The 18,906-nt window shown below is 41.0% G+C and overlaps 2 protein-coding genes across 2 annotated transcripts in view; one reads left to right on the top strand and one right to left on the bottom strand.

Annotated features, from left to right (window-relative positions):
* Positions 1-18,906, top strand: part of gltpd2b (glycolipid transfer protein domain containing 2b) — a 139,068-nt gene that overhangs the window by 19,564 nt on the left and 100,598 nt on the right. The window lies entirely within an intron of this gene.
* Positions 4,761-12,644, bottom strand: gucy2d (guanylate cyclase 2D, retinal). Its single transcript, XM_070843214.1, has 18 exons — positions 11,786-12,644; positions 11,365-11,666; positions 10,858-11,230; positions 10,685-10,769; positions 10,488-10,593; positions 10,209-10,328; positions 10,022-10,102; positions 9,723-9,899; positions 9,488-9,644; positions 9,243-9,392; positions 8,605-8,753; positions 8,345-8,508; positions 7,249-7,441; positions 6,695-6,869; positions 5,973-6,071; positions 5,241-5,335; positions 5,037-5,119; positions 4,761-4,845 (listed from the first exon to the last, which is right to left on the bottom strand). The coding sequence occupies exons 1-18, from the start codon at positions 12,642-12,644 to the stop codon at positions 4,761-4,763; spliced, it is 3,453 nt and encodes a 1,150-aa protein (XP_070699315.1).

Genomic DNA, 18,906 nt, shown 5'->3' with positions numbered 1-18,906 from the left:
TTGTCCACTGTCTCCTAAAGTTGTATACAAGAGGTGGGAATCAAAACTAACCCCATGCAGCTCCTCAGCAGGTCGACTCTGTGGCCCTCCTCAGATGAAACCACAGTTTGTAATTTTTCTACTGGCCACTGCTGAAAAAGAAAGATAACAATGTGCTACAGTCATCAACATAATCTGACACATCTCTTTTGCCATCACTGTAAAAACTTCTTCTTCTACAGTAAAACTTACTCTAATAACCCTAACAGAGTCTCCTTAACAACTACAGCTTCATGAAGTCCTAACTCAATAAGCCACCTCCACTATTCAATAACAACTTCATGTGCTTTAATTGTGAAAGCCGTCCCGATGAGTTTCCGGTCTTTCCTGGCTCTCTGGTGCTGACTTGTCGCAGCTTCTGCCAGACTGGCACCTCCAAGCCGGTGCCAGTCAAATGCCAGTGGGGCTTCAGGACTGATGAGGTGCTCGGAGGAACACGGTGTCCAGCCGAGGAAGACTTCGCTTGTGATCATGTGGGCGATCAGACAGTTTATGTCGTGTAATTCAGCATCTATTTGAGGGGGTTTTACCCCACAGGCTGTACAAAGACAGGAGGAAAACAACTGCAGAACATGCTGTTGGAGAGGTCAGGGCTTATGCAGCTGTAGGCCTAATATATTTTTGTTGCACTGTTGAAAGTCATGCAGCCATTAAATGCATTTGTGAATATTTTACAGAAAATAACACAGTGGCCATGTGTTGATCAAATAACTCCCCATGGAGACATTGTTACAGGGATTTAGGAATATAACATTATAGTGATAGGACATTGTGTTACTGTGTTTTGTGTAATTAATCAGTGCTAGCAATTAATCAGCAATTAATTGATTAGACTTTTTCAGCTGATTTAAATTTAATGGCAAATATATTTCAACAACTGAGCTGATGATAATTTATGGTAGATAATATATAGTAAGATATAAAGTATGGCATGACTCAAGTAAAATATACTTACAGTACAGTACAGTAGGTTTATCCTTGGATTTAATTACCCTGTTGTAGTTTAATGGGCTTACCTGGATGCTTTGGAGCACCAAAGACAGTAAAGGGAGCAGGATGACCGCACCAGCAATCCCCAGAGAAAACAATATAATGTAGTGATTAACATTTTAATGTCCACCCATACTGAAGGAATATTCACTGAATAATGCCACACAATAGTATAAGCCAATTTATATGTATAAAAAACAAACACAAAATAGGAGTTTAGAAGGAAAGTCTCTCATTCTGTAGTTGATACAGTCTGCGGTTAAATCTCAGAGGTGTGACTGCGCCACCAAAGTGACAAAAAAGATTTGGCATAGCAACCTGTCAAACTGATCAGGTTGTCCTCATAGCAACCCCTGATGGTGGCAGACATAAGAGTTGCTTTTGAGCTGACATTGTCCTCAGGGCACTGATATTGCTCTGCTAGCATTGTAGATGTGAGCTGTTCTGATTTGGATAATAACATTGTGATCATTTCACAAAGTCACCTGTAAAAATGTTATCTTATTGTATTTAGCGGTAGCTCACAGGAGCACATTTTCGTGATGGCATTTAAAGATTTTTTTATGGGGAGTCTCAGTGACCTAAAGCAGCAAATAATATTATGATAAACAATTGTGTCTCTGGATTTCTTATGAAACCTTGAGACATATGTAAACTGTTGGCAGGCTTTACTCTAATGCCACACAGTGTAACTACAGCTTTGTGGAGGTTGTGTTTCAGCACTGAATCCACTCAATAAACATCATGAATCAGATTTATCCTCATTTGCAACGTTCAGGATGATGATTGTGACTAATCACACTCAGAGGGTTGGTTTATGATGTGCAGCGTATTGCAGAGAAGTTGCATTATGTAAAGCCATCCCTATATTTTCATTGGATTGTTCCACTGCAGAATAAACAGAGTCACGCCAGCACAAAGTAAGAAAAAAAACCAGCCCAAAGCTTGTTACTGTTCACATCACTGTTACTTGCTTGGGGATTTATGGTGAAATGGAGACGTAAGACTACCTCTGAGTTACTGTCTCTTCTTGGAGTTATAATGTTGCTGATACTTTAAGTATGTCACCCCTTGTAGTGCCCTGCCCATTTGCAGCACTGTCATTTCAAAACTTAGAGCATGTTATAATCAAAAAGTATCAATCAGATTTGATAGATACATGCCATTAACTTTTAACAGGCTCTAAACGTCTCACCCGGCATTTATAGCATAATTTACTGGCCTCCTATTGAACTTGTGAATCATAATTTAATGTACTGTCAGGGCACCATTTTGGAAAAAGGCTGAACACACTCAAGAGTAGGCAATAAGACACAATCTTCACTAAAACCATAATTTATTTACAGAAACACATTGAGATCACTTTCAAAATGAACAGTACAGTCCATTAAATTTTGATGAGATTTATCTATTTGGCAAATTGATTAAAAATCTAGAAAAAGTAGGTCCTACCTATGTAATAGAATGATTTTGTTCTTTAGATACCAATCAAAGAAACATTCACGCAGTTTCCTTCATGTTCTTCATCTCCATGCATTTCCTCCTTGTCGCTGATTTAATTTGGCTTGCAGAGCCCATGCTGGTGCTTAACACTTAACGGTGTGAAAGGCGACACCACAAGCAGCCTGATAATGAAGTCGTCAGATGTCCATTTATCTGTCTATACACTGAGCTCACTGTGACGAGCTGGTGTATGTTAGAAGCGGTCAGCAGTGACTGACAACATTTCCGTAGACTAAACATGTTATCGGAGGAAAATCACATCTTGACATTGCCTGCCTATTGTTGCTTCGATTAGTGAGCCAGCACAGTGAGTGAACAATGTGATGCTTGCTTTTCGAATGCTCTGTGATTAAACCCTTGTGTTTTGTTGATATCTCCTTTTGTGTCAGGGGTTAAGGGAACCCAAGCAGAAAAAAAACTCCTCTAAAAAGTCCCTAACCCTGCAGGATACAAAGACAAACTAACTATGTACAAATTTACAGTATATACACACCCCCAGGCCAAACAGAAACGACTTAGAGGAAGAGTCCTCCCTTTTTTGTGTGCATGCTTCCCCCATATCCTCTGTACAATTCATGGGAGAGACTTAAGTGAACATTTGTACCCTCAGATACAGCTGCTGTTTGGGGTCCTGGAGAGCCCGAGAAGAAGATAATGGCTGATAAACTCAGACACAGCCAGACATTTTCCTCTAGAAGATGGCGATACACATGAAAAAGTTCAATTTGCTGAAGCACATTATTGGAGATGATCATTTCAGTCAATTGACTCAGACGTTCTGCGTATCACGGCAGAGCAGATATAGTAAATGTCACAGAAATCAGGTCTTCCTATCGCTGTCCCATTAAGACTCACGCAGCATGTTGTACAGTATGGTCAGCCATGCATGCAGCATGTTTCAGTAATAAGCTACAGTACAAATATACTGTAGGTGGAGCTATGGTGAAGCTGTATTGTTGTTAGTGAGCACTAGGTCACAGTCTTGTTACATGTTGTGTATGTCTTTTTGTTGTTTTGGTTGAAGATATCAGCATAATGTTAAAAGCAATACACACATCATTAAAAACACATACATACTGTATGTAGTGTCATCATTAGGGAGAGGGACATACTGTAGATGCACATCATAAGTCAGTCTTTTAAAGAGCAATGTCATGTGGGTCCGAAAGCATTTTTCTAAAAATGATTTGCCATTAAATGTTGGGATTCAGTCTGTATGTGAATGATTACAGTTGGAACAAGTCGAAACTACATTTTTAGAGCACATCTCCATCTTATAAGTTAGAATGAAACAGACCTGTCAGTCAAATCAACTCAAATAGGCCTATCGCAGTAATGGAATGAAATGTTAAGTTATTGTTTTTTTTTTCTATATTAATAATTAAATCTATTATTAAATAAACAAACCAGAAGACTGACACATTTTGCTCATTTTTGGATAACATGGCTTCATTCATCAAATATGTGAATACTTTAATCACAGTAATGCTGCGACAAAAGCAAAATCAGAGCTATCCCCAACCTGAGCTCTCAACCCTGGTTGGTCTATCTGGTGCTTTCCATCTTAAATTACCATGAAAATGTTTTAATGTATTAATTCTGTGTTGTTGTACAAGGCTAATGCTTTTAAAGTGAGCGTAGCACAGACTCTATTATACCTGAGATGAATAGTGGAGCAGCAGTAGCTTCCATCCTTGGGATGTTCATGATAACATCTTTACAATATCTATACAAAGCACAAGGATCAGTACGAGTACAAACTGTACATGAAGTACTCCAGTGTTACACATGATACTGTGATCACTTTTGTAGATGCAATCCCTCCTCGTTAGGTAATTGCTGTCCAAGACATTTTGGACGTGTTATTCAACCTTGCTATGACGCTGTATGTATATTTTATTTTCGGTATAAAACAAATGTTGCCTCTTTTTGGCTCGTTCTTTCATTATGGAGCCAGGGTTTATCATGGCACTGATTTGCTAAAACTATGAATAAATTTTTTGAGTGTACAAATTATTTCGACACTTTCAAAAAGGGTGACTTCCCACGTCACTGGTGCTGGATTTCATTTTATGAGCGTGGCATAGATTATACTAGATTATAGTTGGATGTTGCATGTTCAGCTTTTCATTCACACTCACACACATCTCTCTGGGTGTACTTTCACTAAAAAATCACTTTTTTTTCTGAAACATCAGTAAAAAAAAGACAAAAACAAAAACATCAGGCTAGCCCATCATCTTCTGTCGATCCAGGAATTTTTGTCTTCTTTCAACAGGTATTTCCTCTAAAGCGATACCATGATTGCTTCCCCTGTAATAGGAAACATATTTTATGTACCGTGACGCAAAGCAGAGACATACTATTCATACAAATAGGTAATTTGATCATATTAAGTTGTAATACAATAATCTAAAATTATACAGTATGAAGGTGGTGCAAAGGTTAAATCAGGCAAATCACATTTATGCACATTTGGAGGAAAAACCAAAGCATTCTCTTACCCTGTGAGGTCTGGAGGTATGGGCAGAGGCTTGGTGAAATCATCCCTCCCTACCAACCAATATGTGTTCTCAACCCCTTTCCCCTAAAAACACAATAATTATTAGCACTTATTAGCTATTAAGAGGAGGCCAATATTAGAGCAGATATGTGACATAACTTCTGTGTATAATTTTTTTTTTTTTTCATTTTTTTGTTTATCTTACCTTTAACTCTGTCATGCCTCTGCACTGAATCTTGTATCCCAGCTTCAAGCTGTTCAGGACATCAACTGTACTTTGGTTGATATGGATTCTGTAAGCTGTGAAAGCAAATACAGAAAAGTCCTCAACATATGCACACTGAAGCCTCTTTAATATTAGGTATACATATAAAATCTGCATTAACCATGGAACTTTCTAAGGATTAAAACAATTGTATCTGAGTGTCGGTGTCAGGCTGTCATTTGGCATTATAACACTTGGTGGCAGTAGAATGCCCATTAATGCTTTGCTCCTAATAGCAGAAATACAGTGTACTCATACATAAATCCAATCCATAGTTATTATTTTAGGCACAGTAAAACTGAAACTGTCACAGAGCAGTTCAAAATGAATAGTTTCATTCATCACAGTATGATCTTGTGGGAGCTTCATGAAATGTCAGAGTCATGTTTTTGTAGTTTGTTTGTAGTTGATACTTGAGCTTATACTGAATTTTTATATCATGCAGAGGGTAACTCACAGTCACTGACAACATTTACACTGAAACTTCAAATTGGCCGCTAATTCTGCTGATAGTCTTAAAGGATTAGCAAGGACTGCTCACTTAAAGCCCTGTTTAGCCTCAAGCAGCGTGCACACAAACTGTACCTGTCTTCTCGGTGTCAAAAAATGATTAAAAGAAAAAGGAAGAGGTGATTCTGCCTGGTCTATATTAGTGAAATATGAGACACTTACGCAACCCTGTGGACTCCATTCGAGATGCTGTGTTGACAGTGTCTCCAAACAGACAGTAACGAGGCATCGTAAGACCCACCACTCCTGCTACCACAGGGCCTGCAAACACAGCGTGCATTAACAAACACACACACACACACACACCTCTCCTTGGCAAGCAATATCTTATTTCATAAACCATTTTGTGTGTCAAATTTCTACACCAAGGCACGTGACTTTAACTCTGAAGACTCCGTTTTCAATCCACTTTTTGTTCCCACACTGTCTAGTGGACTCATAATCTCTCAGCATTTCAATCAAGCTACAGAATTCTTTTCCCAGTGTGTGACGTTAAAGGTGTGCGCCACCACTTCTATGTACATACACAAATTCATAGAATAGAGTCAGAAAACCAAAGTATGCAGTGTGTTAATTGGATGACAGAACTCTAAGCGGATAGTGTTTCACTCTTCCAGGAATACGTTCCAGACGAGGATAAAGGAGGTAAAAATACCTTCTTGCCTTAGCAGCTTTTGTTCCTGTATTCTTGTTCCTTGGTGACAAATGAACTTTTACTCACTCTGAAAGAGAGTTTGGCTTTATTACATGCCAGATTACTCATTATATATGTGTGTGACTCCTACTCATGCTAAGGATCTTTCCGTGTGCAACATTACTGCCGTAAATCATGACGATTACAGCACAGTTTTTCACAGCAGAGAAAGAAGGAACTCATTGCTGACCTGAGTGCAGGCCAATGCGGATCCTGACTTTCAGTTCAGGCATGTGCCTCATCTTGAAGGTCCCAATGCAGTGGAGGATGTCGAGAGACATGTTGGCCATCTCGGCCGCATGACGGTTACCGTTCCTGTTGGGGACTCCCGAGGCCACCATGTAGGCATCTCCAATGGTTTCCACCTAAGTACCATAAAAAGTGAAGTCAGACTTCAGCACTCACGCATAAACACAGTGTGGTAGTTTTCTCTCACTATTTCAATACTGCAAAGTTTGAGAGTGTACTGGCCACCACTAAAATAAAGGAATTCTCTCACTGATAGACATAATGTATCAAAATGATGTTGGTTAGATCAGATTCAGGAGCATCAGAAGCAATATTTCCACCATATAGAGACCCTTAGATCAATTCATTTTATTCAAAATGGTTTGACTTTTATTGAAAAATATTCCACCATTACCAAAAACACCAAAATATACGTTAGTGTGCTAAAATAAATAAAGTAATCCAAAAATTAGGTGTTCATTATAAATGCTGCACACAAGGTCCCCCGTCACTCACCTTATAGACATCATGCAGTCCAATGATAGCATCAAAGAGGGTGTAGAGGTCATTGAGTAAGTCGACCACTTCGATGGGCTCGCTGAGAGCTGAGATGGTGGTGAAGCCCACAATGTCACTGAAGTACAGCGTCACGTCGTTGAAATATTCAGGTTTGACGGGCTTTCCTGTCTTCAGCGCCTGGGCCACAGACCTGAAGGAGGAAGAGGATGAGTGGAGGACACTGCTGTCCCTTTCTAATCCCATACATCCCCCCAAACTATTATTATTGTTCACTGCAAACATCCAAAGAGACGTAGCTGAAAGCATAACTGAGATACAGTATGATGTCTGAACACACTGCAGTGACTCCCCTCTCAGACGGTTAAATACAGGAAAGCCACATATCTTTAGCAGATCATTGATGAGATCAAATGACGGCATTCGGCATTTTATTTCATGTATTTTCATTTCATATTTTATCAGATATAATAAATATAATACAATTCAACAGGATCTGATTAAACTTTCACTTTACTGTTATGAAGGCCACGAGTAAGTTAGTAAAGTTGTTTGCGTTTTGACTTTTGGATGAAGAAATCTTTGAAAATAACGTCCAGCTCTGAGACAGAAACACTTTTGGTGATCATTTACACATACTGAGACACTTAATGCAGTATTGTATACCTACATTTATATGTTAGACGTTTGCTGACATGAATTAACTCATCACTGATAAACTGATCAAATAAGCCTCATCTCACAGTACACTTACAATAACAGACTGTGTCAGTGATACCAAAATCTACTATCTAATCTAATCTCTGATTGCATCCACATTGTTGGCTTCTGATGATGGAAGATAAATGAAATCACCACTGTACGTCAAGTCAGGGAGCAGCCACTCTGTTGAACTGAGCACTGAATCCCTACCAGCCTCAGGGATGCTGTCACTAGCCTTTGTCATCCATGAGGAAGTAAAAGGAGCATCATCAAGTATTTTATTCAGTTGTAATTGCGCTGATGCTCTACAGGCCTCCAGAGGCTATGGCTGAGAGCATGACACCACAGTTTGATTGCGACTTCCATGTGTCAGTGTAAGTTGCTGGACACTCACTTGGGCAACATCTGAGCCACCAGTTTGTCTGTCTTCTGTCTCTCCACCTCCAGCTCCTCTGTCCTCTCTCTAATCAGATCCTCCAAGTTGGAGGAGTACTGTTCCAACATGCGCAGCATGGAGTCGATGATGTTGGTCTTCTTTCCTTTGGTGATGTTCTTGAACTGTCACACGAAAAGGGGGGAAACGGGAATGTCACCTCCAGCTGACTAGCACAACATGTAAGGGAGAGTCGATCTGGATCCGTGTATGTTTTTTACCTGTTTGAAGATCTCCTCAAAGGTCGGCCTCTTCTCTGGCTCTTCGCTCCAGGACTGTTTTATAACCTGTATCACGTCCAGTGGGGCCTCGTCCACTGAGAGAACAGGCCGACACAAAGGAGGAGGTTCTTTGACCTTGCTGATAATCTCTGTCAACACACACCAAGAACACACCAACACAGACGAGAACACACAGATGTTAGGCAAACAAAAACACAAAATATGTTGCAGGGAATATTCAGCACAATAGGCTTGTGATGGGATTTTGTGTACTAAATTTTGTTAAATAACTATGAATGCCATTACTGATAAAAAGCAGACATAGTGGGTAATTTTCAGCAAAGATTTGAATGTTTGTCATTTTTTTCAGCTCGCTTGAGCAGTTTTGTTTATTAGGTGAGTGGAGAGCAACAGTGAATGTACCTATGGTATTCATTGTATGTTATTATCTCCGTGTTACAAGCCTTTCAGGTAGGTAGCATATGGAAGATCAACATTTCAAATTCAATTAACACAAATTTGCAAGAAAGACTTCAAAGATGAATAAACCTTTTGCTCATGGCTCCAATAGCTTCTACTAATTCATTGTTTCTTTTCATGTTGCTATCCTTTGGGGTTACTAATGCCATGTCACTCACCCTTGGGAGGCATGTCCAGCATGCAGAAAGGTGAAGAGCGAGAGATGACCTCCTGCGCAGTAATGGAAAAGCTGTAGACATCTCCTGCAAAAGTGCCCCTCCTTCTCAGAGAGGAACTTCGCAGCATCTCAGGAGCAGTCCAAAGCAGATCTTAATTGAACAAAAAAAAACATGCACAATGATAAATAAACAGAAAAACGTAAGTGCAATGTCACTAAATTAGTCTGTGGTGCACATGAGCTCACTTTCTGGCTTTTCCTCTTCACTGTCAATGCTTTGGGCGACCAAAATTTCATTAAATCCATAATCTGTCACCTTCAATACAAAGCGCCCATCTACCACGCAGTTGCGGGATTTGAGACGCCCGTGGATGATGTCACGATTGTGCAGGTACTTCATTCCCTGATGATAGATTGAGAAAAATGATAAAAAAAAGACCACAAATGAAAAGCATGTGTAGGAAATTTTTATCGCTCTTACCCGAATCATATCCATTAACAAGGAAGACTTAAACATCCAGTCAAGACGAACGTCCTCGTTGTTGAGCAGATCCTCCAGGCTGCCCCTGGTGCAGTGCTCCGTCACAACGCCAAAGATCCCAGAGTCAAAGAACAGTCCCAGGAACAGATTGAGGTTCTCGTGCCTCATGTCTCTGAGCTGGTAGGAATACAATGGAAACATCAAGGCTGTGAACTGTCAGGTTTTGTTTCTTGGATGAAGCATCAGTGCTTTGATTGCTTGATTCAAACGATGAGTGACACATCCTCACGTTCACATACCTTGACAAAGACTAACTCAGTGCTGCTGTTGACAGCTAATACTGTTCCATTGGGACATTTCTTCAACCAAACCCAGTCACCCTTGAACGTACACAAAAACACACAGTCTTAGTGAAACCAAAAACAACCAAGGGCACAAGCACCAAATTGTTAGTTTATCAAATGTGTCGTGACAGACTCGCCTCACCTCAAACACGGCAACATTGGAGCTGTCTGGTGTGGAGGCTAAGTAGCTGCGACCAGACACCGAGTGATGGGGCGTCTTTATATCCAGCTGGCTTCTCAGGATACTTTCGTCATTGAGCTTCTGCTCACACACACGGTTCAAAGAGGATGGGTCAGCTTAGAGAAGGCCACATCGCCTTTTACAGGTCAATAACTTTCATGCATGACATTCTTGTAAAGCAGAGAGGCAAACCACAACAAAGTACTATCGGTATTGTCAGAAATTACGTGCAGGACTGACCCGTTTGCTGATTTGAGTGTTGATGAAGATGAGGTCATCCAGGGTCAGGACTACCTTCGTGGATCCACCATTGCCACCTCCAAAGCTGAACCCAACCTTGCCGCTTCTTTCAGACAAAAAAAAGAATATTATCTAAAATATTCACACAAGACTGCACAGGCTGAGATAATCACTCTCTGATATTCTGCTGTACATACTTGATTCTCATTAAGAGGACAAATACACATCCAGCCAATGCAATTAACACAAGGAAAAGAAAGAGGATAGTGACTGAATCCATGCCTTTGAAAAGAGAAGAAGAGATGCATTGAGGTCAGCAATGTGCACAGCTTACATTTATTTCTTGCGATGACACTACTAGTGCACTCACCTCCAGTACAGGCAAAGTATGGGCTAAACCAGCAGCCAGAGTCTGTGTAGGGCGTGCTGCCTGCAAAATGGATCGAACGGCCAAGATATTTCAAGTGTCCGGTCCTGCCATCAGTGTGAGCAGCTTCCAGAATATGAGTGGAGTAGAGAGAGGAGCCCATGCCACTGTAGTCCAGCACTACATAGCGGGCCTGCATGCCTTCACCGTTCCTACCGGCCCTCAAGGGCTGATTGAAGCCTTCAAATTCAAAGCCGCCCTTGCTGTCACCCAGGACGTGACCAGTTACCCAGTGGCCTCCACTGGCTCGAGCCTGCTCAGCAGCCATGGCTATGTAGTATATCATGTTGTAGATGGTGCCAAAGAATGGAGAAACCTGACAGAGGAGACAGTAAAGTGATGATTTTGATTGAATTCAAATGCTTATATAAGTGCCTTTGTTTTAACTCTTCTCAAAGATTTGTCATCTTTTTTCTGTTACCATTTATTTATTACAACATACAATCTCACCTGCTCTGGTGGGGTGCTGCTGCGGATTTCATAACTGTCCTGAGCATCTTTGAAGACCTCATAGAAATTACGTTCTCCTGAGTCCATAGTGATGGTGAGGACACCGTCATAGGCTTTCCGCAGCTTGGTGTCATTGCCGAGAGAATAGTAATGTGCATCCTTGTAGGGTAGCGAGTAGAGGAGGGTATCATAGGGGATGAAGACGTAGCCACGATCGATCATACGCATGGCCAAAGCTGTTGTTAGGAGTTGGTACTGGGCTTGGCCACCAATCAGGACAGAAGGCATACACATAATGATCACTGTGGAGAGAGGGTTGAGAATGACTTTATTTGCATGATCCATGTGGAATAAAAAGGTGTCAAAGGTTGTTTTAATGGTGTTACACATATTACACTTATTTCAGTCACCTACAACTCACCTCTGACCCGGTCTGCCTCCCGAACTTTTGTCAGCGCTCTCTGAGGCCCCTCCCTGTCGTCCTCCATGGTGACCACAGGGTTGACAGGCAGGCCAAGGGCCCTCAGTGATGAGGCCAGCTCCTGTCCTGTAGCTTCCCACACGTCTGTCTCCTCTGAGATTATGGCCACATGGGCCCAATGAAAGTACCGCAACACTGCAAAGAGTACATGTGAGGACAGTGGCAGCGGCCGCAGGAAGGTGGGATACATTCCTCCTTTATTCATGTTGGGTTTGAGGCAACCCCAGGAAAGAATCCCAGTATCCCACTCTTTTGTGTACAAAGCAGCTGAGGAGCAGTAAGCAGGGTTGGCGGGGCCCAGGTAGGCTGCACCATAACCGTCCAGCTCAGCAAAGCGAGCAATTGCACGGGAAGACTTGCAGTCCTCATTGATAAGCGTATAGTCATACCAGTAGCCTTTGTTGAGGTAGGTGTCCTTGTTTATGCGGGAGGTGGCGAGGCGTGCTGCCAAGTCAGGGAGAGCTTTGGAATACATGAGGTCACATGTCCAGGGTCCAACCAGGGCCACCTTGAAAGTGGTCGCCCAGGCTTGACAGGGCATAAATGAGACCATGAGGAAGGGCAGAAGAAACCAGCTCCCCAACCAGCTCCTAGACCGTTGCACAGGAGATGACGGCAACTGTGGCTTTGATGACAACGAGGGTGAAGCTGCTAATGATTTACACAGACTATATCTACGGCCACTGTTCGTAGCTTCTGTCCACATATGTCTTTTTCTCTTCCCTTTTACTGGGTCGAGCTGCCATCGTGGGTGGTAAGACAGGTTGTGCAGAAAGCGGGGGTCCCTGTGACTCGCCATTTTCTCACACCGCTATCCTGATGCTTTCGACACAGAAGAGGAGTGCAGAGTTTATGGTGATTAGTGCGACAGTGAGTATGTCTCTGTGGATGGGACTGTCTCCCTTGGCACTCAGCAGGCCTCTAGTCCAAAGCTGGACAGGTGACGAGACGACCCCAAGCCATCACTGCCTCAGGAAAATAAGAAAAAAAGATGGAACAGAATTAGAAAATGCGCAACATAACAATTCAGTGTGATCTGTTTCTTCTTCCTAAGTTCTGTGACACGATCAAGGACACCTCAGGGCTTAAACTGTCTCGAGGACACAAACACAATCTCTGACCTGAACTTGCATCTTGCTGAGCTGGTTTGTTTAACAGAATGTGATGTTGAATCTTATCAGCATCCATCTGTCTCACCAAGGACATGGTGCCCAGAGTGCCAGTGCTGTTCCTCGAAGAATTAATGGCGTGTGTGGCAAGCTGATTAGCTCTGCTGAGGCCACGGAGTTTAAAAAATCAAGCTCCAGGTAACGTGGAGCTAAATCTGGCCTTGATGTCTTTATTTGGTCTTGGTATCTCTGCGCCCGTCTAAAGTCAATCTCTTGAGATCTTCTTATATATCCAATTCTGGATGATTCCAGTGAAGTCCAGTCACCACTCAGGTTCTTGAAACCAGAATCTAAATGTGTGATTAAATGATAGCATGATCAAAGTTACACTGGTGTGACAGTGGTGTGACAAAAGAAAGTCAGACCCCATTAATCTTCAAACATTAACTGAATTCATGACTTTATGTCTGTAAGACACAGAATTAAGGACACTGAAAAACCAAATGAAAAATTATTTTTCATTCATATTTATCATGCATGTATTGAATGCAAATAGACATTACCTGCTTCTGTTGGATTAACTTTGAAATTCATGATCCAGCAGCTATGAATCTAATTTTCTGCTTTTCTTATTCTACTACAAATCTTCATGATTTTGAACATTTTCATGGTCTACTGTAACCCTGGCAATTTATATTTCAGTCTGTGTACTGATTTTTTAAAAATGGCTGCCCATGTCAAAAGTACTAACGTTGACAGCTGACCTAAAGGCTTTTTGTTGTTGTTTTTAAAACTGGTACAGAAGTGGGACACAGATACGATACATGTTTGCAAAAAGCTGCCTCAGCCTGTCAAACTCAAGTTTATATTTTTACAATCTTAAATTAGGCTTATTCTGGGTTCAATCTTACATGTAAATCAACTGTGGATTTTAGTGGTTAAAAAATAACATTTTAACAGCACAGAGTCCCAGAGAGCCTGATTTCTGTCCTGATCTTCAAGCTGAAATGCAACAAGCAAGTGGCAGCCAGCAAGCCTTTTAAAAGCTAATAGGCTAATATTCACATTGGCTTATCAGTAGCTAATAGGTTAAGAGGAGCGCTGACTAATATTCTAGCCCTGTTCTAATGGACTACTTGAATCCCACAAATCCCCCTATTTTCTAAGAGCCTATAACAAATTTTTGAAGGGATGAGACAGTCCTTGATTTTCCAACAGTCTCCCCTTTACTTAAGTAGCAGACTTGAACAAGGCTATAATGGCACTATGTGGTAGATGAATTGTTAGCAGTAACAAAACCATACCAATATCATCCTTGATAGTGGAAAATCTATGACAAGACAATTCAGTAAAACAGATCTGATAAGAGCCAAATCTGACCTGGAGCAGTTTTTCTACATAGGAGCCATGTCAGTGTTGGAGCCTTTCGTTGAATCATCAAAAGTCCTGGTGGATCAAGTAAACAGTGTTATCTTCTTCCCTTTAGTTGGAAAAAATATCAGAGGTAATCCAAAAAGTAAAAAAAAAAAAAAAAAAAATCTAATTAGCTCAGCTTGCATCCAAGTTCTGTAAAGACAATACTGAAAATAAAAAATCTCCACATTTCCAATAGTTTAGTCTCGCATTCTTGCTGTCCCTGTTTTGGACTGGGATCCTCCACAAACCGCAGAGCAAGGGGCGGTCCAAGAAAAGAGTTACAACCCTGATCCAAAGTCTGGATTGGTTTAAAAAAAAAAATAGGTTGGCAGGGAGCTGGGAAACAGGTAACAGGTAAAGGAAAGAGCAGAGTGGGAAGGTCTGGCAAGCTTTGACTTCTCAGCCCTCTTTAGCTTTTAATCCATACTAGTGTGGGAAGAGTGTACATGGGGGAGGGCTGGAAGAGATAAACATGAAGGTGAAAGTAGAGGTGTATTCTCTCTGTATCCTTGACACAGTGTGTGAACTTAGGTGTTGATGTAACCCAGAAAATGTTCACACCTGTTTTGAAATAACCTAGAACGAACCCGAGACTTGATTGACTGATGGATAAAACAGTGATTTTAATAACAAGAACGGGGAAGAAATTGTATTGCCCAAAGCAAAAAATTAACAGAACAAAGAAAACAATAAAGCAAGAAAGCAATATTACTTATCAAGGATGATTAACTAAATCATAGAATTGCGTGCAGTCCCCCACTGCTTGAAGCTGGTGCAGTGATTAAGCATCTGTAGCCTCATTTAACCCTGCTGCTGCAGTTCAAACCCTTCTGAGCCCTTTACCCATGTTCTTTGCTGCTCCTCTTGTCTTACTACAGCAGCTAAAGATGCTAACTGATGCAGCTGAAACTCACACACACACACACACACTCAGTGTGTCTCACCGCTCGGATGGTGATATCTTTTTTTCCTCAGCAGCATAAACCTCAGCCCTGATCATATACTGTTCATGGTTAAATATAATCAGTTTTCTTCACATTATCTGACCCAGTTCCCTCACTCCCCTCATGAGATGGGAAGACAATAATCACAGATCAGAGCTCAGCATGAGCACCTTACATTCAGAAAGCAATGCTGGTAAAAGCATAAGAGCTATGTGAGCTGGAGCTGAGTGCCAAAAATATCTCACGTTAAGCCACTGATAGTATGCTGTTGCCTTTTTGACCTGGCAGCAGGTACAGTTCACTGCAGCATTACAGCTGGAATGTAAGCCTTTAGTGGGGTGGGGGGCAACTCCACATTAAAAAGCGTCAGCTTTGCTGAGCATTATGAATATGAAGACGATCTCCTAAATTTAGAAGTGTGATGGTGTGTTTATTCTTGTTTGTCCCGTCTTGCACATTGATAGCAGTCTTGTTGAAGTAATCAGATTAGACAGGTGAGGCTGTGCTAAACTGATCTGCTGCCTGCAAGCCTCTTAGTGGCATGGCTAACAGCACTGACAGAGATCACTTCAAAGCAAGGTCAGACATACAGCCGGCCCAGTTGAGCAAAGAAACCAGCTTAGCCTACTGGAGAAACCCTACACAGTAGTGACAGGATGATCCCAGCACTTCTGATCTGTGATTTCCTCATCATAGATGGCCTTAAATGTTGTCATCTGTAGCCTTAACCAACAACTGCAGTACTACATGTAGACAAAACATAAAAAGTGAAGTCATATTTAGACTTTGTTGAAAACTGTGACTGATGTGACGAGGGCATACATGGCATCTAAATCTAAAATCTAAATCTATTCAAATCCACATTTTATTAGACATGTCCTTTGCAGGCTGGCACACTCTTGGTCACATGACTTTCAAAGCTGCTGTGTGATTTGACTGTTTATAATTACATCTCTTTTGGAATTCTCTACTTTCTTCAGTGAAGCTATTTGTCAAAGTTAATCAAACGAATGCTGAAGAAGAACCTGTGGGAGGAGACATAGAGAAGCTTAGACGTTTTACTCCTGCATGACCCCGACTTAATTGATCAGGTGAATTAATTTGGCCTCTCTCACAGGTGACATCACTCTGCCCTTCCAGGATCACAGGTTCAGAGCCGTAGGAAAGCAGGGAACCTTCCCTGAAAAGTATTTGAGAGTGTTATTCAATATGTGCGTTATATAATGGGGGAACTCCTGTCGCTGATTATAGATCCTGGAGGTGATCTATGGAGCTGTGACTGCATACAGCAACTATAGAGTAAATGCATGCAGGGAACGCAGGATGTGTTTCCCCCTACAATGATCTATGACATACAAATTAAAAAATGAAAAGTAAAAGGGAAGTTACAGTTTTGAAAAGCCTCCAACCCAATGAACTCTGCCCTCGGACAGACTTCACATCCCGATGAGGAGACTCCTACAGATAGAAGGCTTTCCCTTAATGCTGGGAATCCTCACCTCCCATGCTGCCTCCCCCTCCACCACAGCCTCCAGACAGAATATACTGCACTGGGTGAACTGTCTTGTCCACAAGATTCAACTTTGTAAATTCTTAGAAAGTTGCATTTTCTATTGCATTTATAGTCTCCCTTAGACCATGTCCATGTTCTGTATTTTTCTTTGATATTATATATATATATATATATATTACGGATGAAGAAAAACGTCAAACGACAACAGATTTCACTCATGCAGAATTAGATTTGCAGATTAATTCATCTCACCTGAGCAGGACTCTCACTGCAGATTATTTTATGTCTCAATCAAATCCAGGTACAACTCCGGCCTGTTGGTTGCAGCACCCTCTGGTGGTGGATGGCCACTTGACTGCAGACACCGTTAAAGCATCCTCATCTCTATGACCTTAAGTGGTTTAAATACATTTTTGTTAGTCAGTTTGGTACCGTCTTTTATGTCCAATCATCCTCATCCATTTAGTCTGGGTTTTCAGCTGCAGATGTCTGTGACAGGAGGAAAAAAATACATGCACTGATATTACACATCTAGATATCTGACTATTTTGTCATTTTCCTTCCATTAAGATACAACACAAGTAAGCCCCAGAGAAAATAATTGACCCAACCACTAGCAGCAGCCACTTCTTCCACCCTGTGCATTGTGTATGTAGCCTATAAGTTAATCAGTAGTTATAACTTTATGGTAGTTTGATTAATCATACATTTATTTGGTAAAATGCTGTAAGCAAAATAAAAACTAATATAATAAAGGCATTAAAACTAGATTTTGGCTCCCCTGTCCAAAGTATAACAGCACAAGTACACGCTCTAAGTTAATTTGTTTCTTAACTCTGTACTGACTGTAATGTAACAAAACACATCAATGCTGGTGTTAACTTTGACATGTCTCACTAAATATATAAAAATCAACATTTTATGGGTTGAAAATGGCTCAACACGCCATCTTCTAAGTCAACCTTGCAAAGCCAATGCAGAGAAAGAGTCGACTAGTTGGGGCCTATTTGCATTATGAACTTTACAAAAATTAATATATATTTCTATAATTTCATTTTCATAACGTGTTAACGACCACCTCTGTGAAATGAAAGGAGAAACATTTTGAAAGAGTTGGATACAAACAGGTCAACTCTCACTCAAATAAATCCATCACAAGTGGAAAACTATTTTGCCATTTGCCAATTGCACAAGCAGCTCCAGCTATTTCACTTTTTCACATTTTGACGTGATAAATGACACATTAGGGAATCATCATCTGTCAAACACAGCCGAGAGAGTGTCATTCATTGTCATCAGCCATGTGAACAGCTTAGCAGGAATATTGTCTTTTTCACAATAAAGGCAAAAAGCAATACATGCAAAAATATTTTTTTCTCCTGTTCGGTTCAGACTGAAGCAACGTTAGCAACCTTAAACCCAAGGTACAGTTTAAGTGAAGTGGTAGGACAGAGTCCTTGACAGAGATTGGAGAGTGAACTTCCACCAACTGAACCACAATGACTGAATGGTTTATCAGAGAAATAGTAAATTCCTTATCTTCAAGATGTTCAGCTTTTTTCCCATCATTTAATCACAGAGAGCGTAATGGGACAAAGGACTGCATATGTATGTGCGACTAGAATATGTGGACTATCGCAAATATTATCACAAGCATGAGCATTTTCAGTTTATCAATGTGCAGGCGCTGATTTTGTATTAATGGACTGTTTCTGCTGACGTTAAAACCTGACAGATTGTAGTGCAGACTTATCAGCTGGCAGAAAAACTGTGTCACGTTCACAGCATATTGTTTTTATCTCCATTGCAACTGAAGGAGTCATAGTTTTGTTTTGGACTTTGGTGATTAGATGCAAACGCTACACATGTAATGAGGACAGGATATTTGAGTACGTTTCTGCTGTGAGCCCATGCAACATCCCCTTAGTTAAAGGAGCACTCCACTAATTTCAAACACCACGTTCAGCTCACTCATCATGGACAGTGCTGTGGAAAGAGCTGTATAATGTCTTCAATAGCTCCTGCAGGAGCTCTCCAGAAAATCAAAAAATAAAAGAAAATAACTCTGATGGTGTCACA

This window comes from Pempheris klunzingeri, chromosome 14 (assembly GCF_042242105.1).
Source record: "Pempheris klunzingeri isolate RE-2024b chromosome 14, fPemKlu1.hap1, whole genome shotgun sequence".
NCBI classification, from domain to species: Eukaryota; Metazoa; Chordata; class Actinopteri; order Acropomatiformes; family Pempheridae; genus Pempheris; species Pempheris klunzingeri.
Note: the sequence above shows the minus strand (reverse complement) of the source record. Positions and strands in the feature narration are given on the sequence as shown.

What these genes read in the sequence shown, in the direction of transcription:
- gucy2d (XM_070843214.1), bottom strand. Translation starts at nt 12,644, where the DNA reads ATGGCGAGTCACAGGGACCCCCGCTTTCTGCACAACCTGTCTTACCAC. An exon ending in ACACTCAAATCAGCAAACGG is followed by an intron (nt 10,329 to 10,487) that starts GTCAGTCCTGCA and finishes GTGTGTGAGCAG; the next exon opens with AAGCTCAATGACGAAAGTAT. An exon ending in CCGCATTGGCCTGCACTCAG is followed by an intron (nt 6,072 to 6,694) that starts GTCAGCAATGAG and finishes CTGTGTTTGCAG; the next exon opens with GCCCTGTGGTAGCAGGAGTG.